Below are 26217 nucleotides of genomic sequence, written 5' to 3'. Positions count from 1 at the left end.
CGAGGCCGCTCCAGGCGCTGGAGGGGACCCTCCACTTGTCGGTGGAAACGCGCTCACGGCTCTGCGCTGCCCCGGCCCAGACCCAGCAGTTGGTGCCGGGGGCACCCGCCCTGCTCTGCCCCGCCTCCCCCTTCCTGCGCCTGGGCGGGGGGTGGAGACTCCGGTTTGAGGAACTGGCGCCGGTGCTGCGAGGGGAGTCCGGCTTCCTGTCCCCTGAGCGGCGCGTGCGGGGCAGCCCGTCCCCCGCCACCCCCACAATAGCTGGACGCCGGGACCCCAGAGTGTCCCCCTGGCCCCCCCTCATCGGGGGATTATGTCTCGGATCGAATCCCTCACTCGGGCGCGGATCGACCGGAGCAAAGAGCTGGCGAGCAAGGTGGGCTTGGCGACCCCTCCCCTCCACCCCGTCCCCAGGGCACCCTTCAGCCCCCGCCCACAGGCGCACCCCCTCCCCCGGTCGCCCCACACCGAAATCGGGGAGCATCCACCCGGCAGGAGGCGGGCTGGGTGGGTGGGGACTGGGTAGCTGGGGTCATTGGGGAGGGGGTGGGGGCCGGGGACAGACCTTGCTCCACCTCCCCGCCCGGGTCCGGGGAGAGCGCGGGCCAGGTGTCGGTGGCCTCGGATCCGGCGGACCGGGTGCTCGGGGCCTCACGAAAGAAAGTTACTCGGGTAAGGGACAGAGCGGGAGGAGGGGTGCATGGGGGGGGTGGCGAGAGCTCGGCGGCACCCCCTCCGCCTGCTCCCGCTGCCGTGCTCTTGGCGTCCCCACAGCCCGCAGTCGCCGGCTCGGCTGTGCCCCCTTTGTCCCGCCATCGGCGGGCCGAGGGGGCGGGAAGGGGTGAGAGGGGGGTGGTTTCCCGGCTTCCTCCCGCCGGCACCTCTAACGCCACCCTCCCAGACAAAAGTCAGCTCCTCCTCGCAAATGGACTTTCCAGCTGTGATTCAGTTCTCTCCGGGGGGAGGGGGGCCGGGGTCGGGGCGGTGGATTTCCCCGCTAGCGGTCTCGCTCAGGTAAAGGGAGCAGAGGTCTTTGTGTAGCTGGGATCCTTGCCTCCCTCCTTAGGGGCCCTGAGCACCCCTGTTCCCGCAGGGCCCCCTGTCCCTGTCTGCCCCACCAGCTTCCAAACTCCTCGTTCTCGCGACCTGAAACCCTTCCACTGACCCACTGGGCACGGTGCCCCCTTTGTCCCTCGCCCCCCTCTCCCAGCGCCCTTATTTCTTCGTCTGGGGATGTTTACCAACCATTTAACGAGTCTGGGTGTATAATTATCCTCTCCCCCACCTCCATCATGAGGTCTTGGCCACTCCTTTCCAAGTATCCTTTATCCCTGTCTTTGTACCCAGGCCCACTCCCAAAGGCCAGGACCTCTGCACAGCCAGACCCCAGGAAGGGATGAAGCTGATTTGCAGATGGATAAGGGGGAGCTAGGAGGAAGGGGGTGCATGCAGACAGCACCTCCCAGCCGCGCAGGGTACCCACACCGGAGACCTTCTCAGAAAGGCCAGGCTGCAACCCCAAACTGGTTTAATCTTTGGCTTCTCTCCCACCCCAGGACCCCAGTGCCCTGCCCCAGGCTCCCACCCTCTGCTGATCACTGCCCCGCTCTTCAGGCAAGGACGGTGGAAACCCACCCACTCCTGGCTCCTCGCCCCCCCCCCCCCCACACCTGTCTTGAGGCTAAGTTGGGAAAGATTCCATCCTGGAACTTCTCCTTAGCGGGCTGGGATAAGAGTCTGCTAACAGGAAAACCACTTGGGAGTTGAGTAGGGCCTAAGACAAACTGAGGGCTGGGAGAGGTGGCTGACTGCGGCGAACGGTGGGGTGGCCTGTGCCAGGCCAGGCCCCTGCTCTGAAAGTCTGTTTATTTTTCAACCGTTTGAGCTGAGACCCTGGAGGAGAGCCAAGGGGGGTGGAGAGCTTTTTGAAACCACGGAAATTTGGTTCCGCCCAAAAAAGGAAAGCCATGGGGGAGAGGGGGCACAGAGAGGACTTCTGGGAGGATTGATACTGGAGGTCCTCTTTCCATTATTGGGAGGAGCTGGGGGGCAGATACCTGGGTCCTCATGCGGGCTGTTGGTTGGTGGGGAGGGGGACCTGGGAGTCTGGAAGCTTGGCTCTTTCTGTCCTGGGGTGGCCATGGGGGAGGGGGTGTTGGGAATCTGGCTGGAGGGTGGGGTGTGGGGGGCTGAGTGGGTGGATTTTTGAGGGCAAAGAGGCCACTGGAACTTGTCAGTTTGGGCTGGTCGGAAGAGGAGGGCCACCTCCGGAAAGCTGTGGTTACAGAAGGGGGGAGTTGGTTCTTAGCCAACAAACCCTGGATCCCCTCTCCCCCCTCCCCCAAGCACGCCAGCTGTCTCTTTTCTTTTTATACAGTGGTGGGAAGTAGAGAGGGGCCTGTGGAAATGAAATTATTTGAGGAAGATGGTCTCTCCTGCTACCCATTGGGGGAATAGCTCAAAGCTAAGCCCTGACCCTCACCCCGCCCCCCACCCCGTCCCCATTCCTTTCCTTGCTCCCTAGGACCTCGTGGTTGTAGGAGAAATTTCAGTCAAACCTGCCCTTTTTGCTTCTCACTTTCGCAGTCTTTCTGTGTGGCTTCCCCTCCCCATGCTTCTTTTTTCCTCTCCAGTCCATTTTTATTCTTTCAGGCTGTCTTCAGCCCTCCACCCCCTCAATTCTCTCTGCTCTATTTCCTACCTCCACAGGCCCCAAACCCAGAGGTCTCCTTTCTCACTTTAGCGCCCCCCCCCCCTTCCTTTTCTCCTCCCCCAAACCCTAACCTTTCTACCTGCATGCCTCTCACAGAACAAAGGGTCTTTTCCTGCTTAGGATCAAGCAGGGGGTCCAGGGACCCAGGGGTGGCTGTGGAGCCTGGAGGGGGTCTCCTTGGAATCTCTAGGACCCCAGCATTGGAGTGTGGTGGGCAGGTGGAGTGGGGAGAAAGGAGAAAGGCTGTTTCTTTGTCCTGAATAATGGAGAGGTGGCTGGCTTTGTGTGCAGGAGTGGAGCCGCAGAGGAAGGCTGGGTGAGCCCAGGAGGGGGCTGAGAGGGGTGGCAGTTTGGGGGAATGTTGAAGAGTTGGGGATCCCCAGGAGGCGGAAGCTTTTGGGGGCGTAGGAAAAGATTCTAGGTTAGGGAAAGAGCTGAGGGGGAGGGGAGGTGCGAGGATGGGGGAAGGGAGCCGAAAGCTTAGGGAAGTCACAGGACAGCAGGGGAGTTGGATGAGCCTAGAGAACCTGCTGGGCTGACCAAGGGGTTTAAAGAGGGCTCTGCTCTCTGTCCCTCTGGCTTTCCTGGATCCCTGACCTTGGAATCAGGGAAGGGCCAGATCAGAATGTCTGAGTCCCATGCATGTACATGGCCTGTGTTGGGGTCTATGTGTGCATCTGTCTGTCTGTCTGTGCCCAGATGCTCTGGTTTACAGCTTTGAATGGTGGTCACCAAAGTAGGAGGCTTGTACTTTGGACTTGAGGAAGCTTTTCCGTCCTTCGCTTCAGTCTGTTTTGAAGTATTGTCCAGGAGCTTGTGTGAGCAGATTGGTTAGGGCTCCTGGGGCTGATAAGAGAAATGACTGGGAGGAGCTGGCTGGACCTTTCTGGGTTTGTTTATATCTCCTTGGGGGAGGGGGCCTGCAGGCAGCAGCTGCCCCCTCCCAGCTCCACCAGCCTGCCCTGTGCCAGGAGGGCAGGGAGTCCTGGCACAGCTATTGTTCGCTTCACAAATGCCCGTCTGTCTGCATCACTCCCCCTCCCTCTGCTGGTTTCTCTCTCTGACCCGACAGGTGTGGCCGGGTGGGGGGCAGGCTGGGGTCCAGGATGTCTGGGTCTCAGGGTCTCTAGCTCGATTTTATTCCCGATGACCCTTAGCCCCCCTCTTTGGCTTCACCAATGTGCCCACCCCCATTGTCCAGTGTTTCATCCTCATTCATCAAGCAAGCATTTATTAAGTGCCTTTGTGTACTCAGTGGTATCTTTTTGTGTTATGTGTCTGGCTTTGGCGTTAGTATTTCAGTTAGCTGCCTTCTCCTTGGCCTCCTTTATCTTATCCCTGGAAAGTCACAAAGGGACAGAGCCTGGCTGAGACCATCCCAAGCTCTCTTCTCAGTCCCATGGCCAGGAACCCTCTGTCTCCTTTCCCAACCCTATAGCGCATTCCCATGACTCACTGCCCTTCACGGCCCATGACTCTGCACCCTTGCTGGCTAGGGACTGAGCCACAGATGACTCCAGTCCCAGTGGAATCCGCCAGCGGGTCTGGACAGAGGCCTCACCATCTTGGGGAAGGGGCTGCTGCCAGTTGCAGCTGGAGCAGAGGCGATTCTGAGTACCACGTGACTCCCCCAGAGCCCTTGGTTTGGATACACCCGACGGAGGAGCAAGGACAGCTGAGAGCTTAGGCTTTGCCTTGGAGAGGCTCCAGCCAGCCCCTGCTGCCTGCTGGGAGCACAGGAAGCCAAGGTCCAGGCTTTGGCATTGCCTTGTCCTTCATGGACGTTACTGTTTTCCTCGTCTCTCAGCCTGGGAGACAGAGAAGTTGGGAGACAGCTGCTGCCTATGAGTTTTTGGGCAACCAGCCACAATACCCTCTGCTATTCACCTAGTCTTTTCTCTCCCACAAAGTGACTGAGATCTGGATGACAATGAAGGAAGGGTTGGGTTGGCCTTCTGGCCTCTAGGTCTAAGCTCAAAGGAAATAAGAGGAGAGAAGAGCTGGGAACCCTCCAGGAAGAGAGAAGAGGAGGAATAAGGAGAGGAGACTGAAGGCTTTGAACCTCTGACAAGGAATGAGGGAACCTAGAGCAGGGGTGAGGGTGCTGCTGGGACCCTTCGTCTTGGTGTCCATCTATCCGTCCGTCCGTCTGTCCACCTATCCTTCCTTTCTTCCCTTCTTTCCCAACATGTATTGAGTGCCTGTTGTATACCAGCCATTGTGCCGGGTGCTTTGTTCACTTTAGCCTTGATGTAGCAGTAGATGAAGGCTGTGTAGCAAGAAAGACTTCCCAGGTGGGTTTATGAGAAAGAATGACTCTAGATAGGGGGCCGCAGAGCATTGGATCAAGCAGGAACGGTCTCTGAGTGTCGGTGGTGGGTGTTGTAGATTATGGAGGAGTGGGCCCTTTTCTTGGTGGACAGAATGGGGGTGGAGGTGAAGGGCTGTCCTGCTGGGAGGTGGTTAAATGGGAGACCAATGTGATAAGAATACCTGGAAAAGAGTAGGACAAAGAACCAAACCCACCATTCACTCCTCTCTGGAGCAGGCACCCTGGTGAGCAGGCCCTGTGTCCTCCTATCCTCACCAGCCTAAGCCCAGGGGTGGGCAGAGTCTGCCTCCAGGACAATAGCGCTAGGCAGTGCCAGGGCGGCTTGCTGCTGGGCAGTGCCCATGTTGGGATGTGCTGTTGCTCTGGCTGCTGCCCGCTGCTGGCCCACCTAGAGAGGGGGTCACTCTTAGAGAGGGTGAGTATTGGGAGCTCAAGAAGGAAGCCTGGGCAAGGAGTACCTGGGTTGTCTATGGGGCATTGATGCCAGAGAGGGTGGGCCAGTAGAGACCCCATGCTCTGGCAGCCCCAGACCTCTCCCTCTTCCTTCCACCTCCTTCCCAGGTGACTGCTCCTGGAGGCATAAGAGTGGAGGGCACTCTGGTGAGGGGAGGGAGAGTGGTAGCATCATTAGGGCCGATCTGTACCATTGTCTGTTCTGGAATCGACCTTGATTTAGACATGTTGCTCTTTTTAATATGATTATTACATTAATATTTATTTTTTTGCTTGCTTTTATGAAAAATATTTCAATTATAATTGGCATTCAATATTGTTTGCTTGCTTTTAAGTCAAACATAGTAAGTGCTCAGACTTCTTATTTGTGTCATAGAGAAGCCTGGGGGGGCAGGAAAGGAGGAGAGGACGGAGTGTGTGACAGCAAGAAAGATATTTGGACTTGGTCTTTGAGGTCCTATAAGGTGGTTATTCAGAGCAGGGTTTATCTTCCATAGAGCAGGCAGATGGAGGTTAGACCGAAGGGAGAATTTCCTAGTGGTCCAGGTAGGTGGTACCAGAATAAAGCAAGGGAGGCCTGGAACATTGGAGGCTCGAGTTAGAGGCTGGCCAGCCTCCGTAACCAGGCCTAGTTGGAAGAGGAGAGGAGGCGGGCCATGGGATGGAAAGGAGACCAGGCGACAGGAAGAGAAAAAAGAGGAGGAGGAGAGGAGAGGAGCAAAGGAAAATGGAAGACCTGGGTAGGAAGTGACCTTAGGACCTCTGGTCTCTGCCCATCTGACAAACCTGGAGTTCTGAAGGGGGGCAGGAGAGAGAAGGATCCGGGCCACCAGGAAGTCTGGAGACATGCTAGGGCATTGTGGCCCCGTGCCCTCTGGCCCCTGTGGTGTTGACTCAGCCTGGCCACACTTCCCTTTTCTACCCTAAGCCCCAGATCAGGGTGTCTCTGCCCCTCCCCCACCTCTTCGCTGCTAGTGTGGCAGGAGCTGGGAGTGACTGGACTCAGGCTTGGGCCTGAGGTCCAGCCTGAGGGCTCTCCCCTGAGCTCTAATTCTCTGTCCCAGGGCCCCCACCACTGTCCCCCACCTCGGGGCTCAGACCCTTGGCTTCAGCAAATGATCCACTGGGTTCTGAGGGGCTGGGAAGCAGGGGGTGGTCCTAGCTGCTGTTCCTGTTCTCCTTCCTCTGACAGAGGCTGCTGCCGGAGGCCCTGGAGCAGGCGGGAAGGATGGTATCCCATCTCCTCCCCTCCTCAGGCTTTCAGGAAGCTCAGTGGCTTGAGGGGGTCAGAAAAGGGGTCCAGAGGTCAGAGGGGAGTGGGAGGAGAGAGCAGAGATGGGAACAGCCAGCCTCTGAGGTTTTGAGGGAGGGCTCACAGTGTGCCCCATCTCAGGGGAGCCCAGAGCCGGAAGAACTGATGTGACAGCTGGGGGATGGAGGGTAGATGTCAGGAGGAACTTCCTCGGATAGGAGAGACTATCTGGGTGAGGAGGAGGAGAGGGAGCCATCCTAGGTTTTGGAGGGTTTTTGAGAAGGATAAAAGTTACACCGCGGGAGAGACTTCCTGCCAAGAATGACACCTAGCCAGACACCTAGCCAGACACCTAGCCAGCCGAGTTTCCTCCCTCCCTTAGAGCGAGAGGAGGAGTGACCCAAGGCCAAAACCAGGCTCCTCCTACCCCAGGGTTAGCGGAGGAGAACACGCTGCCTCCTGCCTCCGGGCCGTGTACTTGGCTGAGTGTGTGTGGAAGAGTCAGAGGTTTGGGGCCCTGACTCTGGGTTGGGGGTAGCAGTGGAGGCATTCTGCCCCCTTCAGCCAATCTAATAAGGGGACCTCCCCCCTCCCCCCCACTGTGACTGCCACAGAGACAGTGACTCCAACACCGGTTGTCATGGTTATAAGAGGAGCGAACTCCCATAGATCTGAAAGCGCTGTGAGCTGGCATCCTCTGCTTCGCCTGCTCTCGCCTCCTCTCTGCGCATATTCCTCTGGCACAGAGAAGAGCTCAGCAGCTCGGGGGCGAGCGGAGCTAGGGCTGGAAGGTGGAGTGAGGACGCCGAGGGCTAGACCAGGGAGATGAGTGGCAACCGGAGGCAGCCGAGCCGCAGGGGCCAGGTTGGTCAGGGCCAGCCGGTCCCCGGTCCCCGGGGCTGGCCCGAGAGCTGCCGCAGGCTCCGCTGTAGGCGGTGGTGTGGTCTTTCCGGCATCCCTCGGCAGGATTCCTCCCCGGCCTGTCTCTCTGGACTCTTCCGGCACTCTGGCGTTTTCCAGCCTCACTGAGTGTTTCTCTCACCCCTTCCGCAGGCCCGGGAAAAGGAGAAGATGAAGGAAGCCAAGGATGCCCGCTATACCAACGGGCACCTCTTCACCACCATCTCCGTTTCGGGCATGACCATGTGTTATGCCTGTAACAAGAGCATCACAGCCAAGGAGGCCCTCATCTGCCCAAGTAAGTTGGACCCTGAATGTCACTCTGACTCTCATCTTCCCATCTGTCCTTTCTGCTCTGGATCCATAGGGGTCACCCTCCACTCCGAGCCCCAGCTGGGTCCCAATGCCAGGGCCAGATGCTTGCTCCCTTGCTCCCTTGCTCCCTTGCTCCCTTGCTCCCTTTCCTCCCACCGAGGGGTGGTGGCAGTCGGACTATGGCACAAGCAGGACTATCTGGGAGGGTGGGGGAGGGGAGGGGAGGATGGCTCCCAGTGCAGCTGTCATCCTCTGGGTGTCCCCAGCTCCCTGAACAGCTGGGGAGCTGATTGGAGCAGGAGCAGGAATGCATGTGAGGGCAGGTGGGGGCAGGCGAGGGCAGCTTGGTGGCAAGCTACTGAACTTGCAGCTGGCTCTGCCTATCTTCTGGGCAGAACTGGACGCTCAGGACTCCGGGGGCCCCTGGCCACTCCCTTTCTATCGACTGTGGGTGGGGCCTGAAATGTCTGCAGCTTGAAGAAGAAGACGGGCTTAGGACCCTCTGTCGCACATTCTGGTCTGACTGACTACACGGTGGAGAGAGGGCACCCAGCAAGGATGTGTGTGTTTTGGGGGGTGAGGGTTGGACGTCCTGACCTTCACCTACATCTGAAGGCAGCCTGTATTTAGGAATTATAATTCTTCCTTCTCCAAAATGCCTATGCAGAGGGCTCCTGCCTTGTTCCACCCCCACCCCCAATTTATGGCAAAGAGCTGCTTGTGATCAGAGCAGGCCTCAGGTATTGGGACCTGCTGCTGGGGAGTGGGACAACGGCTGTAGCCCTCAATCCCTCAGGAACTGGGGAAGGAACCCCAGAAAGGACCACTGTTTCCTCAATGCTCTACTTGGAGTGATGAGGATGAGGAGGGAACCCCAACCTAAATCCCTCTAGAGACCTGACAAAATTCCCAATCCCGAGCTTGTTGCCAGGGGAACTGGTGAGGCGGGCAGCCTGCAAGTGCTATTTTGAGAGCAGGTGGAAAGCGGAGGTTCGCTCCAGAGACACTGGGTGCGAGGGATATAGGAGAAGGGAGCTCCTGGGGGGTGGGGGCAGCCCCTGCCCCCACTTCTGTCTGCCCCCCTGCCCCACCCTGCTTGCCTTGTATTTGTGGAAGTGAGCGTGGTGCTGGGTATTGTCTGAAGGAGTTAGCAGAATTTCCGGTGTTGTTGGATGGAGGAGGGGAAGCTGGAGAGGAACAAGGGCTGAGGGCATGTCAGGGGAAAGGGACAGCCCGTGGTTCCAGTGCTGGGCTTGGCTGTTCTCCCTCTCCTCACCTCTTCTACCCCACGGCCAGGTGTGTGGGGTGGGTGATGGGGAGAAGCCGATGGAGTGTGAGTGCTGTAGGTTCGCCTCAGTTAGAGAACAGGATCCTGGGCCTGGAAGAAGGCAGATTGACTGGAGGCAGAGCATGCAGAGCTGAGCAGTGCAGAGGCAAGCAGTGGAGGGAAGGGCAGGGCTGGGCCCAGCCCCACTCTACCACTGGGTCCATCGGCCCTCACCCTGTGTAGGCCTGGGCAGAGTTCATGGGCAGGTGTGTGGTTCAGTGTAAGGCTCAGGCACACCGGAGTTGAAATCCCGGCTCTACCTCTAGCCATATGACCTCTGGCAGGTGATCTAGCCTCGTTAGGCCAGGTTCCTCATCTGGAAAACAAGGAGAGCTGAGTCTACCGCAAAGGGTTGTTAGGACCACGTAAATCTGGGACACTGACTAGATGCTCAGGGAATGTTCATTTCTCCCCTCGGCCCCTAGTCCCCTTCCCAGATGCTCCTGTGCCATCTTCGCTTCCGTGGGCGTCTTCTCTTCCATCTGTCGTTCTCAACCACCTTTGTGCTTCTTGAACTCATCTGGCTGCCAGTAACCCCTTCTTCCCTCTAGTCCACCCCTCAGGCCACCTTTGAGCCTGCTGCTGCCCTGATTACTTAGTTGTGGTCAACACCTGTACTCCTAAATTAATTTCCTGCTTGAAGGAAGGAGGAGGCGGGAGGAGAGGGGCTGGGGCGTGGCGATGGTTGTGAAGCCTGGGAAGGGAGGACAGTCTCTGAGACTGTGGCCAAGGGGAGATGGGCGTCGGCATATGGGTGTGCCCCCTCCTGTACCACCCAGCCCTCCCTTCACCCTCTTTACCCCACCCTCCCAGCCTGCAATGTGACTATCCACAACCGCTGTAAAGACACCCTCGCCAACTGTACCAAGGTCAAGCAGAAGGTGAGATGGCAGGGAGGGCAGAGGGCTGGGGGAGAGGGTAGCGAGTGTGCGGTGCCCTCATGCCCTTTCATTCATCCCCTGCCCTGTGTTCCTCAACCCCTCTCCTCACCGTGGGGCAGCCCAGACCCTCCACCCCAGACCTCAGGCCTGAGCGGGCCAGCTTATTGCTATAGACATATCTCCCCGGCACTGGGCTCAGCCACCCTGAGGATGGTAGCCGTCCTGCCAGCTTTCTCCTGCCCTGGGCTGTGGGGGTGACGCTTGGGTGACAGCTGTCCTTGGTGCCTCTCTCTCGCCCTCTGTCCCGCAGCAGCAGAAGGCGGCCCTGCTGAAGAACAACACTGCCCTGCAGTCTGTGTCACTGCGCAGTAAGAGTGAGTAGTGAGGGGGTGCAGGAGCCCCCCTCGAATGTGTTCCCTGGCGCAGCACCTTTCTCCCCTTAATTGGAAGCAGATGGTGGGATGGGCACTCTCGGGCTTAGGGACAGGACAGAAGACCCCCAGGGGCGTGAGGATGTGGGATGGCTGGCGTCTGCACCTGCTCACACCTGCACTGTTATGGTTATTACTTACGCTGCCCTTGGGTGTTGGCGGCAGCGGCCAAGTGTCCATTCAGACCGCGCTGGTGGAACAGGAAGAGCGCGGTGCTTAGTCAGGTGTGAGTCCCTGCTCATCCACTGGCTGAGTCACCCCGGACGAGACTGAGTCCCTTTCTGAGCTCCAGCTTGCTCATAGGCATGTTGAGGGGAAGGGCTGAGACAAGAAAAGCTCTGTGTGTGTGAAAAGTATTGCACAAATGTAAGGCAGCATTGCTGTTAGCATCTTCCTTCGATTAGAGCGGGTGGGAGAGGAGGCCGGCCTTTCCGTGGAGGAGCCTGGGAGGCCTGGTTCCTGGGCAGGCACCACGTGCGTTTGACGTTTGCCTGCTCGGTGTCCCCTCCGCAGCCACCACGCGGGAGCGGCCGAGCTCCGCCATCTACCCCTCCGACAGCTTCCGGCAGTCCCTGCTGGGCTCCCGCCGAGGCCGCTCCTCCTTGTCCTTAGCCAAGAGTGTTTCCACAACCAACATCGCTGGGTGAGCCTCTGCTGGGGGCAGGGGAGCCGGGTAGGCAGAGAAGGTGGCAGTGGGGACCAGCGGGCGAGAGGTCCTTGCCACGCCTGGGTTCAGAATTAGTCAGACAGGTAAGGAGCCCTGGGGGTGACTGCCTCGCGGGCCCGGCTTCGGTTCCGCGCCTGGGAAGGGCTCTCTGGCCGGCGATGGAGTGATGCAGCCGACCCGCACTTGCCTCAGACACTTCAACGATGAGTCTCCACTGGGCCTGCGCCGGATCCTCTCCCAGTCCACAGACTCCCTCAACATGCGGAACCGAACCCTGTCGGTGGAGTCCCTCATCGACGAAGGTGACCATGCGGGGCCTGGGGACACCCGGAGAGGAGGGGCTGGTGGGCAGGCCCAGAATGGCAGAGCCGGGGGGGGGTCTAGAGAAGGCCCAGGACCTCGGGGATTGGCTCTGAGTTGCTGCCCCCACTGATGTCCAGGTGCAGAGGTCATCTACAATGAGCTGATGAGTGACTTTGAGATGGACGAGAAGGACTTTGCAGCCGATTCCTGGAGCCTCGCTGTGGATAGCAGCTTCCTGCAGCAGCATAAAAAGGAGGTGATGAAACAACAGGATGTCATCTATGGTGAGCCAGACCACCCTGAGACTCCTCCGCCTTCGCTAGGTCCTGTCCGTTGTGTCCTTCTGCCAGTCCCCACCTCTCAAGTTCCCTCCCTCTGACCCCATTGGTCTCCAAGACCCTGCCTGGCATCCCACAGATTGTCACGAGAGACTGTTGGTCTCCAAGGCTCTGTCTTTATCCCTTCATTCTAGTCAATTCTTCGTCTGTACCCTGGGCCTGTTTCATGCCCGTTACCATGCTAGGGACTGTGGGAAACCTAGACATGTAGACAAATACATGGTCCTTGCCCTAAAGCAGCTTACGACTTCAGATGACAATCATAAACACAAAAAAACGGCCGAAACCGGTTTGGCTCAGTGGATAGAGCGTCGGCCTGCGGACTGAAAGGTCCCAGGTTCAATTCCGGTCAAGGGCATGTACCTGGGTTGCGGGCATATCCCCAGTAGGAGATGTGCAGGAGGCAGCTGATCGATGTTTCTCTCTCATCGATGTTTCTAACTCTCTATCTCTCTCCCTTCCTCTCTGTAAAAAATCAATAAAATATATTTAAAAAAAAAACAACGATTAGAAAATGACCTACGATCGATCATACTAATGCAGAATGTAGACCTGGAAGGGGCCTTGCAAACCTCACGTCGTGCTCTGAGGTTCCCAGCCTAGGCCCCACCAATTGTGGCCACGCCAAGGTAGAGGCCATATGTCCTGTTGTCCACACAGAGCTGATCCAGACGGAGCTGCACCATGTGCGGACGTTGAAGATCATGACCCGCCTCTTTCGCACGGGGATGCTGGAAGAGCTACAGCTGGAGCCGGGAGTGGTCCAGGGCCTGTTCCCCTGTGTGGACGAGCTCAGTGATATCCACACACGCTTCCTCAGCCAGTTGTTAGAACGCCGACGGCAGGCCCTGTGCCCTGGCAGCACCCGCAACTTCATCATCCCTCGCTTGGGCGACCTGCTCATTAGCCAGGTGAGAAAAGGTGGTGTGACTGGAGTGCGCCTTTCTTTTTTCTTCTTTTTTTAATGTTTTTGTTGATTTTAGAGAGAGAGAAAGGGAGGAGAGAACATCTATGTGAGAGAGAAACATGGATTGGTTTCCTCCTATACTCACCCCAATCGGGGATTCAACCCACAACCTGGGCATGTGCCCTGACCTGACCGGGAATCGAACCGGTGACCTCTTGGTACACAGGATGATGTTCAACCAACTGAGCCATACTGGCCAGGGCTAGGGAGGGAATTTCTTGCCCCCAACTATAGGGGGTAGAGCCAGGGAGAATTGGAGAGGCAGGAAGACGCCTGTTTGGCTGGAGGCCAGAGAGTACCCAGGGGATAAGGTGTGGCTTTGGGGGAGATGCTGATCTGGCCTTGCTCCCCCAACTTCTAGTTCTCGGGTCCCAGCGCGGAGCAGATGCGGAAGACCTACTCGGAGTTCTGTAGCCGCCACACCAAGGCCTTGAAGCTCTACAAGGAGCTGTATGCTCGAGACAAACGCTTCCAGCAGTTCATCCGGGTGAGCAAACCTCTCCGGGACCCAAACCCAGCCTCCCCCACTCCCGGGTGCAGGTGGGCTGCACCTGTGTGGAGATCAGGTGGTCACCAGCCCTGTGGGCCGGCCTCCGGTGGCAGCACGGCAGGAGCTTTCCACTGCTTGGTCTGATGGTCCTCACAGTAGATCTCATTTTCCAGACGCACTCACCCAAGCCAGCATGAGGTCAATGGCCGAGCTCGTGCCAGCACCGGAGCGCAGGCTCCCAGTCCAGCCTTCCCCGTGTTGCCCTCCCCCCGCCCCGCTCTCGCCCTGAGTCCTGCCTCTGTCCTTGTAGAAAGTGACCCGCCTGGCTGTGCTGAAGCGGCATGGGGTACAGGAGTGCATCCTGCTGGTGACGCAGCGCATCACCAAGTACCCGGTGCTCATTAACCGGATCCTGCAGCATTCCCACGGTGAGAGGCGGGCTGCAGGGAGGGGAGGAGGGGCGGGCTATTTGGGGTAACGAAACGGCTTGGGAGGACCAAGGGAAGGGAGAGCGTCAGAGGCGGAACCTAGGCAGCCTCTGAAGGTGGGGTCACGACTCGGAGGGAACTGAGGCTGGGGTGAAGCTCGCTGAGCCACCCCTCATGCTGACCTGGTGCCAGGGATGGAGGAGGAGCGCAAGGACCTGACAGCGGCTCTGGGGCTGGTGAAGGAGTTGCTGTGCCATGTGGACCAGGATGTGCACGAGCTGGAGAAGGGGGCCCGCCTGCAGGAGATCTACAACCGCATGGACCCTCGGGCCCAGACACCGGTGCCCGGCAAGGGCCCCTTCGGCCGGGAGGAGCTTCTGCGGCGCAAGCTGATCCACGACGGTTGCCTGCTCTGGAAGACTGCGACCGGCCGCTTCAAAGGTCAGTGGTCACCTCGCAGGCCAGGCAGGCGTGGCAGTCAGAGATGGAGAGAGAGAAGCATTCGGCCCTTACATCTCTCTCTGCAGCTTTACGCCCAGGGGAGGCCTGGTGGGAGGAATAAGCATGGTCTCTGTTGCAGCGAAAGTCTGCACTCTGGGTTTAACTTTACGGACCAATCCGGGACTTTATCAGTATTTATTCGTTTCTTTTCTTTTTTAAAATTTATTTATTCATTTTTAATATATTTTTATTGATTTCAGAGAGGAAGGGAGTGGGAGAGAGAGATAGAAACATCAATGATGAGAGAGAATCATTGACCGGCTGCCTCCTGCACGCCCCCTACTGGGGATCGAGCCCACAACTCGGGCATGTGCCCTTGGCCAGAATCAAACCTGGGACCCCTTAGTCTGCAGGCCAACGCTCTATCCACAGAGCCAAACCGGCCAGGGCAGTATTTATTCGTTTCTTTGGTCCTTGCGAGCACGTGCCGGAGAGCTATCAGTTTTGATGAGGAAGACAGAGGAACCCCAGGACCATAGGATAAGCTTGGGGCAGTTGGCTCTATCCACTGGATTCCCAGCTACCGGGGCTGGGAATGGGCAGGAGCTTTGGGAACACAGCTGGGGACTGAGCCCAGCAAAGGGTGGGCAGACTGGAGAAGGCAGAAAAGAGCTGAGGGGGTGTGTTGAGGGTGGGGCACGCTTTCCCAGGCTCTCTTCCCAGGCGGTACTGACCAAGTCTTTCCTACCTAAATCAGAAAAAGAGAGTAATAGGCCTTGGTTTGTGCTGCCTGAGGCCAAGCCTGGCTGTACCTCTGTCCTACGGCAGAACCCCCATGTGCTTGGGGATTGCAGACTTCACCAGCCACTTTCCTTCACCCCTTTCTCTCCTTCCCATTCCTCCCATGCAGCAGCTAAGAATAGGTCTAGGCCAGTGATGGCGAACCTATGACACGCGTGTCAGAGGTGACACAAGAATTCATTTTTTTGGTTGATTTTTCTTTGTTAGATGGCATTTAAATATATAAAATAAATAACAAAAATATAAGTCTTTGTTTTACTATGGTTGCAAATATCAAAAAATTTCTATATGCGACACGGCACCAGAGTTAAGTTAGGGTTTTTCAAAATGCTGACACGCCGAGCTCAAAAGGTTCGCCATCACTGGTATAGGCTATGCTGGGGCGAGGGGGTTAGAACTAGAAAGACTGGAGATCTTTATTTGTGAAGCATTTAGCAAATGCCTGCCCCTTCAATAAGATCTCCAAGGGAAAAGAGTGAGTGTGTGCTATATTTTAAAAATATTTTCTATTGATTTTAGAGAGAGGAAGGGTGAAGGAGAGAGAGATGGAAATATCCATGATGAGAGAGAATCACTGATTGGCTTCCTCCTGCCCGCCCCCTTCTGGGGATTGAGCCTGAAACCCAGGCCTGTGCCCTGACCAGGAATCGAACCGTGACCTCCTGATTCATAGGTCGATGCTCAACCACTGAGCCATGCTGGCTGGGCAAGTGTGTGCTTTCGTGACATCTGAGTTTTATGGACTTGACCTTTGTTCCCTCCGCTGTCTTAAAGTGCAGGACTTCACAGGCTCTGAGGGCCTAGAAGGTGGGGCCGAGGAGGGGCGTGAAGTGGGGCCTGCTGGAGTGGACGCAGATGGCATTGCTCAGCTGAGAGAGATGGATAAGGAGCCCAACGTTCCCCCCGCCGGCCCAGCACAAAACGAGAAGTGGGACTATGCGGGGCACGGGGAATTTAGTTCCAACTTCCCAAAAGGTCATATGTTATTAGGTGTGAGACATAGAGCTGAAAGGTTGAAAAAGGGTGGGCCCCTCCTGCTCTGGGAATCCGTTTTATTCCCTGGACCCTTTCACCCAGAAAAACACACGTTATATTAATATGCAAAGTTGCTTATGCAACTTCAGATGGTTGGCAGAGCCTCTGGAGCCCAGCAGTGGACATTGTAGGGGTCTGTGGACTCCAGGTTAAGAAACCTGCATAGCCTGGCCAGCGTGGCTCCGTGGTTGAGGGCCAACCTATGAACCAGGAGGTCACGGTTCGATTGCTGGTCAGGGCACATGCCTGGGTTGGGTTGGGGGCTCGATCCCCAGTGTGAGTTGTGCAGGAGGCAGCCGATCAATGATTCTCATCATTGATGTTTCTATCTCTCCCTTTCCACTCTGAAATCAATAAAAAAAAAATATTTTAAAAACAAAACCAAACCTGTATCACTTGGGTACAGAGGTTTTTCTTTAAAGTCGTTGGGTAAACCCTGATGGTCTCTTCTAGCCTAAGAAGCTGTTTTGCCCGATAGCACATACATTTTCCCCCTCTCGCAGTCTGAGCTGTAAGAATGGGGAGGCGCGAGGGCTGCACGGGTGGAGGGAGCAACCAGAGGGAAGAGAAAGAGAGGCCAGGAAGAGGGGGATCAGGAGTTGTAACCCGATGGGGCCAGCCTGATCCTTGGGGAAGAGGAAACCGCTGCTGAGACCCTCTCATGCTGACTGCGCCCCCGCCTTGGCCCCCCTGCCAGATGTGCTGATGCTGCTGATGACAGACGTGCTAGTGTTTCTCCAAGAGAAGGACCAGAAGTACATCTTTCCTACCCTGGTGAGACCTTCCACCTCCTTTTTCAACCAGCACAGACGAGTGTTTCGGGCCCTTTTTGCTTTCCTCCCTGAGTCCGAAAGAACCCTGAGATAGCCATGGTTGTAACCATTACTATAATAAAATAAGAAGGAATAACTAACACGTGTTGTTAATGCGTGCAGGCACTTTTACACTTGTGAGGAAGGCCAATTAATACCCCCCCTTTTTTAATATAAATCTTTATGGTTGGAGATATTACATATTCCCTTTTTCCCTCATTGACCTCCTCCAGCCCGCCCCTACTCCCTGCCCCAGGCCTTCACCAACCTATTGTCTGTGTCCATGTATTTGCATATATGCATATAAGGTCTTTGGTTTATTAATACTCCCTTTTTGTAGGTGAGGAAAGTCAAGCTTAAAGTTAATTAAATTGTCCAGGGTTACATGTGCTTCTAGGTCCTCTCTGGCTGGCACCAAAGCCAGGGCTCTTAACTTGGACTGTAGGTGGACTCTTCCACCCTTTGTGTATTCCGGAAGAGCTGAAGAGCATCCAGATACCCAAGGCTTACTCCTTCCTTTCCCTGACTGACAGGACAAGCCCTCGGTGATATCACTGCAGAATCTCATCGTCCGGGACATTGCCAACCAGGAGAAAGGGATGTTTCTGATCAGCGCGGCCCCCCCTGAGATGTATGAGGTCCACACGGCATCCCGGGATGATCGGAGCACCTGGATCCGAGTCATTCAGCAGAGTGTGCGCATGTGAGTGTGTGTGTGTGTGTGTGTGTGTGTGTGTGTGTGTGTGTGGCCTCAGGGCACCTGCAGCGTCGGCTCCAGGCCACAGCGCTCCCTGGGACCAGAACCCAGGGTTCAGAGGTGGAGGCAGAGGCTGGGGGCAGACAAGAGGGCCCAAGGCAGGGGAGGTCATCTTATGTTCTCATATGTGATGACAACCCCAATCACCTGTCAAATGCAACATGAGCTGACGAGCAAAGGAATGTTTTGAGCTGTAATATGGTGGAATACCTGCCAGGCCGACAGTCCAATTGCAGCTGCTTTACCATTTGGTCTGTAGGCAGTGGGCTGCTATTTGGCTTGGATTGGATTTTACCTCTGTTGTCTAAAAAGGAATGAAAAAGAAGATAATAAAAGCATTGATACTGGAGATAAGAGGAGCAAGTCTCATAAACAAACCCCATAAAAGAGAGACAAGAAGGAAATTGTTCAGTGTGCTACAGCAGCAAATCTTTTTTTAAAAATAATATAGGTTTTTGTGTTTTTAGAGAGAGAGAGAGAGGAAGGGAGAGGGAGATAGACACATTGATGAGAGAGAAATATTGATCGGCCGCTTCCTGCACACCCCACACTGGGGATCAAGCCGGCAACCCGGGCATGTGCTCTGACCAAGTATCAAACCATGACCTCCTGGTTCATAGGTCGAAGCTCAGCCACAGAGCCACGCCCACTAGGCTAAAGCAGCAAATCTTTAGCTTCTGATGGACACACGTTAGATTTGAGGCAGTCAGTCAAGTAAAGTGCATGTAAAATGTTGAGAATTGATTCTTGAAGATTACACTCAATTAGGATATTTATAATTTTTTTCAGCTTTCAGAGAATGGATTCTTCTCCACTTTATAATATATGAACCTATTTTTTTCATTATTAACACTATTATAGATATCCCCCATTCCCTCCTCTTGTTCCCCCTCCAGCCAGCTCCTGTCCTCCTATAAACCTATTATATTAACTTCTGCAATCTAGACTTTTGAACTAATTTTTCAGAAATGCATACAACACTATGAAATTGCCTATTTTAGCAAAACAGTGCAAAATATCTGTTCTATTGACAGTAGATCTTCAGTGGCCTCTTTATTAATAGTATTAATAGTTGTAATTGTGAAAATTATATATTATTCATTATAGTTCATTGAGCCTCTGCTATTATTAAAACACTCTTTTTTTAAAAAAATATATTTTATTGATTTTTTACAGAGAGGAAGGGAGAGAGATAGAGAGTTAGAAACATCGATGAGAGAGAAACATTGATCAGCTGCCTCCTGCACATCTCCTACTGGGGATACGCCCGCAACCCAGGTACATGCCCCTGACCGGAATCGAACCTGGGACCTTTCAGTCTGCAGGCCGACGCTCTATCCACTGAGCCAAACCAGTTTCGGCAAACACTCTTATATTATTGCATTTAATACTAACAAAAACCCATAAGGAAGATAGTATTCCCATTTTTCCAAAAGAGGAAATAGAAAGTTGATCACCTGGCAATAGTGGAGCCAGGATTTGAGCCCCATTTGCTTGAGGTCACAGCCTGTAGTTGTCCCCCTGCACTATGCCGCCTCTCCAGGTGATCTCAGGGGAGGGATATGCATCCCACTAAATGCAGAGGATCGGTGCTAAGAAAGGGGGCGGGTCAGGAGTGAAGGGAGCCAGGGCATGCGGCCGATGGGTCATACCAGGGAAGCATGAACACGTTTGCGAAGGAGGGAGAGTGACGCCTGGTCTGTAGCCTCGCTTCCTCCCTTACCCCCACCCGCCCTGTTACCTTTCCAGATGCCCATCCAGAGAGGACTTCCCCCTGATTGAGACAGAGGATGAGGCTTACCTGCGGCGAATCAAGAGTAAGTCCCACCCACAAAATTCGTTAAATAATTTAGGATACAGTCACACAATGAGATGGCTGTCTGAGGGCTGATATAGATCCATAACTGAAACATACTGTTAAGTGAAAAGAGCAAGGTTTAAAACAGTGTAAAGTGTATGCTACCATCTATGTAAAAATAATGGGGATAAATATGTCAGGTAGTGTGTGTGTGTGTGTGTGTGTGTGTGTGTGTGTGTGTGTAATATTTCAAAAAAGGTCAGATATTATTATGGCTGCTTCTGGGAAGGGGAACTAGGAAGACCTGGGTTGAGACAGTAACTTTTTACTACAGGGTCTTATTTCACTTAGGGCATGATCTGCATCCCAGCTAGCAGGGAGGCATAAAGGAACAAGGAGAGTTTATATCCATTTTTTAAAAATATATTTATTGATTTGAGAGAGAGAGAGAGAGAGAGAGAGAGAGAGAGAAACATTGATGTGAGAGAGAAACTTTAATCAGTTGCCTCCTGCTTACACCCCAACTGGGGCTCATGTCTGCAACCTGGGCATGTGCCCTGACTGGGAACCACTCCGGCAACACTTTGGTGCGTGGAATGATATTTGATCCACTGAGCCACACTGGCCAGGGCATATATCCATTTCTTTTTTTAAAATGTTTTTATTGATTTCAGAGAGAGGGAGAGAGAGATAGAAACATCAATGATGAGAATCATCAACTGGCTACCTCCTGCATGCCCCCTAACGGGGATCTAGCCTGCAAGCTGGGCATGTGCCCTGACCTGGAATCAAACCATGACCTCCTGGTTCATGGGTCCACGCCACACTGGTCGGCAATATGTCTCATTTCTTTTGAGGACAGATCTGGAAGATGCACCCATTGGCCATAATTTAGTCATATGGCAACGTCTCGCTGCAAATCAAGCTGGGAAATGTAGTCAAACTGGGTAGCATGCGCCCAGATGAAACTTGTACACGTTCTCTAACTAAAGGAAGATCCGGAGAGTGAAAACTGGCGGACAACCTTCAGTCCCTACCACAACCATTCTTACTCTATTTTACTTATTGATTGATTTTAGAGCAGCGGTTCTCAACCTGTGGGTCGTGACCCCTTTGGGGGTCGAACGACCCTTGCACAGGGGTTGCCTAAGACCATCGGGAAACACATATATAATTACATATTGTTTTTGCGATTAATCACTATGCTTTAATTATGTTCAATTTGTAACAATGAAAATACATCCTGCATATCAGATATTTACATGACGATTCATAACAGTAGCAAAATTACAGTTATGAAGTAGCAACGAAAATAATTTTATGGTTGGGGGTCACCACCACATGAGGAACTGTATTAAAGGGTTGCGGCATGAGGAAGGTTGAGAACCAGTTTTAGAAAGAGAGAGAGAGAGAGAGAGAGAGGGAGGAAAGGAGAGAGAGAGAGAAACATCAATTTGTTGTTCAACTTGTTATGCATTCATTGATTGATTCTTATATGTGCTCTGACCAGGGATCGAACCCACAACCTTGGTGTATCGGGACTACACTCTAACCAACTGAGCTACCCAGACAGGGCTATCACTTTCGTTTTTAAAACAGAAGTGTATATGTTACTTTCCCCCTCAAAATGTTTTTTTCTTTTTCATACATGCCAGAAATCAAAATTAAGTCCTGCTGCTCTGCCCAGCCCTGGCCTGTAATCCCTAAGGCTGCCTCTGGGATGGCTGCCCTTCCACTGCTGGCTCTCTGGGTGCCCTCTCTGGGTGCCCTCTCGGCCCTCTAGCGTGCTCACCCGTTCCTTGTCCACAGTGGAGCTGCAACAGAAAGACCGGGCACTGGTGGAGCTGCTGCAGGAGAAGGTCGGGCTGTTTGCCGAGATGACCCATTTCCAGGTGGAAGAGAATGGCAGCTGTGGGATGCCCCTGCCCACCCTGCCCAGGGGCCTTTTCCGTTCTGAGTCCCTCGAGTCCCCTCGTGGCGAGCGGCTGCTGCAGGACGCCATCCGTGAGGGTGAGGGAACGCCCAGGGAAGAGTCCAGGCTCGTCCACTCACTGTCACAGACTGTGGACACACAGCTAGACCCGGACGCATGCAGACAAAAGGGATGTCCGCCCCACAGTCCATAGCCTCCCCGAGGGCCTGCTGTGTGTGCGCGGGGCTGGGAAAGGCAGGGGAAGAGACAGGCACCTGTCACCCTACATGCACCTGTGCTGCCCTTGGGCCCCTTCCATGAACTGTGCCTTGTACATGGTGGTGTGAGTGGGAGCCCACATGGGCAGGGTATTCCCCTCGATGTCCGCGTAGGCCAAGCGTATTGGGCAAATGGCCTCGCCTCCCATTCCTCACCTCTCTTTCCCTTCAGTGGAGGGCCTGAGAGACCTGCTCGTGGGGCCTGGAGTGGAGCTGCTCTCGACCCGGGAACCAGGCCTGCCCACGGAAGCAGAAAGTGGTGGTAACATGAGTCCTGGAATCACCGCCAGTGAGTGCCAGGGCAGGGGACCAGGGTGGGGGGGTGGTGGTTAAAGAGAATGGGGTGGTACCAGGGGCCGAGTGCTGTCAGGGTCCTGTGAGCTCAGCCCATCCTTTTCTCCTCAACAGATGGTGAGGCCAGAACCTTCAATGGCTCGATCGAACTCTGCAGAGCCGACTCAGACTCCAGCCAGAAGGTGGGTCCTCAGGAGATGTCAGGACTTGGCTAGAGGATGGGAAAGGGACAGCTGGCCTATAGATTCCTAACACGGAGCTATCAGGGACAAGCACCAGGGACTTGTGTGTCTGCTGACTCCCTATCCTTGCCCATTTCTGCAGGATCGAAATGGAAATCAGCTGAGATCTCCCCAGGAGGTGAGATGGGAACTGGATGCTATGGGAGACTGAAGGGAGGATATTCTTAGTCTTGAGAAATTGGAGCCCAGTTTGGAGGGGTGTGGGGGAGAGTCTACACCTCAAAGTTGTAAGTTTTACTGTCCCCACACCCACACTTATTCCAACTTCCGGGCAGTTCTCCCATCCTGAAGCTTGAGCCCTGTTCCCACTCTCTCCTCTCTCCTCAGGAAGCGTTGCAGCGATTGGTCAATCTTTATGGACTTCTACATGGCCTACAGGTCAGTGGGGCAGGGGCAGGAATGGGGAAGGGGAGGAGCTAGCGCAGAGCTGCCCATTCAGGTGGGACAGAGTCATTCTGATAGGCCTTTTTTTTTTTAATTAAATATGTTTTTATTGATTTTAGAGAGAGAGGAAGGGAGAGGGAGAGAGAAAGAGAGAAACATCAATTGGTTGCCTCCTGCACGCACCCTGACCAGGGATCAAACCTGCAAACTGAGTATGTGCCCTGGCTGGGAATCGAACCGGTGACCCTTCGGTGCATGGGACAATGCTCAACCAACTGAGCCACATTGGCCGGGGCCTAATAGGCCTTTCTAAGTCTTCTCCCAGCTGGAACACTCCAGGCATCCTGACCTGGTTCCTGGGGGTGAGGGTGAGGGATAGGAGAAGCGGGGGTTTCTGATAGACTCGTCTGTCCCCGTTCCACCCAGGCGGCTGTGGCCCAGCAGGATACGCTGATGGAAGCCCGAGTCCCCGAGGGCCCGGAGCGACGGGAGAAGCTGACCCGAGCCAACTCTCGGGATGGGGAGGCTGGCAGAGCTGGGGCTACCCCTGGGGCTCCTGAAAAGCAGGCCACGGAACTGGCGTTACTGCAGCGGCAACACACGCTGCTGCAGGAAGAGCTGCGGCGCTGCCGGCGCCTCGGGGAAGAGCGGGCGGCCGAGGCCGGCAGCCTGGAAGCCCGGCTCCGGGAGAGTGAGCAGGCCCGGGCCCTGCTGGAGCGGGAGGCTGAAGAGGCTCGCAGGCAGCTGGCCGCCTTGGGCCAGGCCGACTCCGTTCCCCAGGAGGCCCCCTGGGCCCGCAGGCCTCTGGATCCCCGGCGCCGGAGCCTCCCGGCCGGCGATGCCCTGTACTTGAGTTTCAGCCCCCCTCAGGTAAGGGAGCTTGGAGTAGTGAACTGACCTGAGGTGGACTGCAGGGCCCATGGGGGAACCTGAAAGGAACTGGGGACTTGAGCCCAAATGAAATGGGGCAACCGACTCGAAGGACTAGTGAGAGCACTGAACATTTTAGGGGGTGCAGAAGGAGTCAGTCAGTGGTGGAGGTACTGGAGAGAATTGAGCCTTGGGGCCCAGACAGCCCATGGCCCCAGCTGAGCAGGGCCTGCAGTTGTCACACGCCTCAGTCCCTGACCTGCTGCTTTTCTTGCGCGTGGCCCACAGCCCAGTCGAGGCCATGACCGCCTGGATCTGCCTGTGACTGTCCGCGCTGTCCATCGGCCCTTTGAGGATCGAGAGGGGCAGGAGCTGGGCAGCCCCGAGGAGCGGCTACAGGACAGCAGCGACCCTGACACTGGCAGCGAGGAGGAAGGAAGCAGCCGCCTGTCTCCGCCCCATAGTCCCCGAGGTGAGATCCTGGCAGAGACGTGGAATGGAAGTGGGGTGCGACCTGGGTTCACACCCTTGGGCTGTGCTTTCCAAGTGGAGCCTGTGTCCTGGAGCCGGGGACATTCAGGAAGGTCCCTCACTAACCACTGGGGTCTACGGTAACCCTTGGGAAGGACACAAGGATTTCCTGCTCTGTCCGATGGCGAGTGAGTGGTGAAACTCTAGGAAGCAAAGAATGTAGGGCCACTCCTTCTCTAGTAAGTCATTTGATTCCCAGCCTTTTCAAGTAGAAATACATATATATTAGAGAGAGAAAAGAAGGGGAGAGAGAGAGAGAAACATCCACTTATTTATGCTTTCATTGGTTGATTCTTGTATGTGCCCTGACCCGGGACTGAACCAGCAACCTTGGCGTATTGGGATGTTGCTCTAACCAACTGAGCTACCCAGCCAGGGTTAGAAATAAATTTATTTATTTTTAGAAAGAGATTTTTTTTTAAGTTAAAAAAAAAAAAAAGTCACAGACTTCCAAGTTCTTTTAGTTGGCTCAGGAAATACAAAATAACCCAAAGCTACTATAACTTCATATAGCAATCTTAAAATATCTGGTTATTTTATTAATCAAATTGTATCTTCGTATACTTACCAGTATATAAAGTACCTACCAAGGTGTGAGCACACCACTTGCTTTGTTGACGGAGGTTTTCCCCTCATCGAGGATTCACCGATGTTGGTCCTCCATCACAGCCCGCAGAGCCCCTCAGCCCACAGATGGGGAGGCATGCGTGCAGGGTGGGTGCTCATGGAGCCTCTGTCCACGCACTAACGTTGCTCTGCCCCCCGCAGATTTCACCAGAATGCAGGACATACCCGAGGAGACTGAGAGCCGCGATGGGGAGCCTGTAGCTCCGGAGAGCTAAGGGGGCCCCTCCCTCCTTCCGGTGCCCCCTGAAGAATATTACTGAGGGAGGCAAACCCTGGGGACTCCGACCTGCCGATGAGCAGCGAACACTTGAACTGCTGATTGCCCTTGCCAGCTCTTGGGATCCTTGGATACCTGGGGCCATTTAGGAAGCTGGGGGGAGTTAGGCCACAGTGCCCCCTGGTGGCATCCAGAAGTACACCACAGATGCCAATTCTTCATGCCTTCTTCCCTCGACTTTAGGAAAGTTTATTTATTTATTGTTTATTAGTTATGGAGGGAGAAAGGGGATTTAGAGGACCAGGGACATGGGAGCCAAGCCATAGGGAACAAGGGGCCTTGTCCTTTAACACTACTGGGGTTTATTCAGACGTAACCATGCAGCTGCCGGATTCCAGCCCTGCCACCCTCCCAGCAACATCGTCTTTGAGGAGAGGCTGCAGCTGTAGGACCCGACTGCCCCTTCAAGAAGGGCTATGGGCAGGGCCATATCCCTTTCCCCTCAACCTCTTACTGCTGTTCTCTCTTCTCTCCCTCCTCGGTGGAACTCCAGGGAGTCAACCTGGCTTCCTAGAGTGGATGGAATAGAGGTTGAGGTGGCCATCATGGTCTGTGGGGGGTGAGGGGGAAACCCACAGGGACCAGAATGTCTTTTTGTTGTTTTTTTTTTTGTACCAAAGCCAACTGCACGTGTTTTATATTTTTAAGAGAAGATTGTAGGCGATTAGAAATTGCAGCCTTCTATCTCCACATCTCTGAAGAACTTGAGGGGTGGGGGAAATAATGACTTCCCCCCTCATCCATAGCAACAGGGGAACTAGTCTGACCTCTTCCGCAGCCATTTGGAAACAAAGTTCTAGGGTGAGTTGGGAAATCTCTATGAACCCTGACCTTACCCCCCAGCTCACCAACCATGACCTGAAACCTCCACCTGAATTGGGGGGGATTTTCAATGGACCCCCAAATGCCCACCAGCGCCAAGCATTTTTCTACCAATTTGATTGTGTAAAAAAACAGCAAAACAGAAACAAAAAAACGATAAATGGTAAAGAAAGGAAAATTAAACACTTGGAACCCCGTGAAGTGCTGTCTCTGAATGTCTGAGGTGCTGATGGTGCTGATGAGGGGAGAGCCAGGGAGTGGCCCATGTCCCTCGGAAAGGGGCCTTTCCTCCCCCGGAAGGGCAAGGTGGCCCGAACAGAAGGAACTGCTACCTCCTTTTTCTGTTGTCATTACTGATATTCACAAACAAGGATTGGGGAATCCAATATTAGAAGACTTGTTTTCATCTCATTTGCATGCTGTGCTCAGAGACGGCCTCGGCGTCTGGCCCCCGCCCCTCCCTCTGGCCACAGCTCCTCTGAGCCTCTCTTCCGTGTCCTTTGTTTCCAGGTTCAGCCACCATGCTGACCTGGTTCTTC

General features: G+C 54.8%; 1 protein-coding gene across 3 annotated transcripts; it reads left to right on the top strand.

The window, feature by feature from the left end:
* Positions 1-208: 208 nt before the first annotated feature.
* Positions 209-26068, top strand: ARHGEF2 (Rho/Rac guanine nucleotide exchange factor 2). 3 transcript variants are annotated; one of them, XM_081112217.1, is made up of 22 exons: positions 209-376; positions 7804-7948; positions 10106-10173; positions 10484-10547; positions 11118-11247; positions 11464-11573; positions 11712-11858; positions 12573-12823; positions 13241-13366; positions 13680-13797; positions 13990-14238; positions 16772-16848; positions 17420-17589; positions 19393-19460; positions 21251-21451; positions 21804-21920; positions 22040-22107; positions 22250-22285; positions 22495-22545; positions 22978-23421; positions 23710-23893; positions 24721-26068. In XM_081112217.1, the coding sequence occupies exons 1-22, from the start codon at positions 314-316 to the stop codon at positions 24792-24794; spliced, it is 2961 nt and encodes a 986-aa protein (XP_080968343.1). In that variant the 5' UTR covers positions 209-313; the 3' UTR covers positions 24795-26068. The 3 variants fall into 3 exon arrangements, with proteins under 3 accessions (XP_080968343.1, XP_080968344.1, XP_080968345.1); XM_081112218.1 differs by having other exon boundaries at positions 215-376; positions 11718-11858; XM_081112219.1 differs by lacking the exon at positions 209-376 and adding an exon at positions 7495-7614.
* The last annotated feature ends 149 nt before the right edge of the window (positions 26069-26217 follow it).

This window comes from Myotis nattereri, assembly GCF_964212035.1.
Source record: "Myotis nattereri genome assembly, chromosome: 18".
Taxonomy (NCBI): domain Eukaryota; kingdom Metazoa; phylum Chordata; class Mammalia; order Chiroptera; family Vespertilionidae; genus Myotis; species Myotis nattereri.
This window is presented reverse-complemented; position numbering and strand designations above follow the sequence as displayed.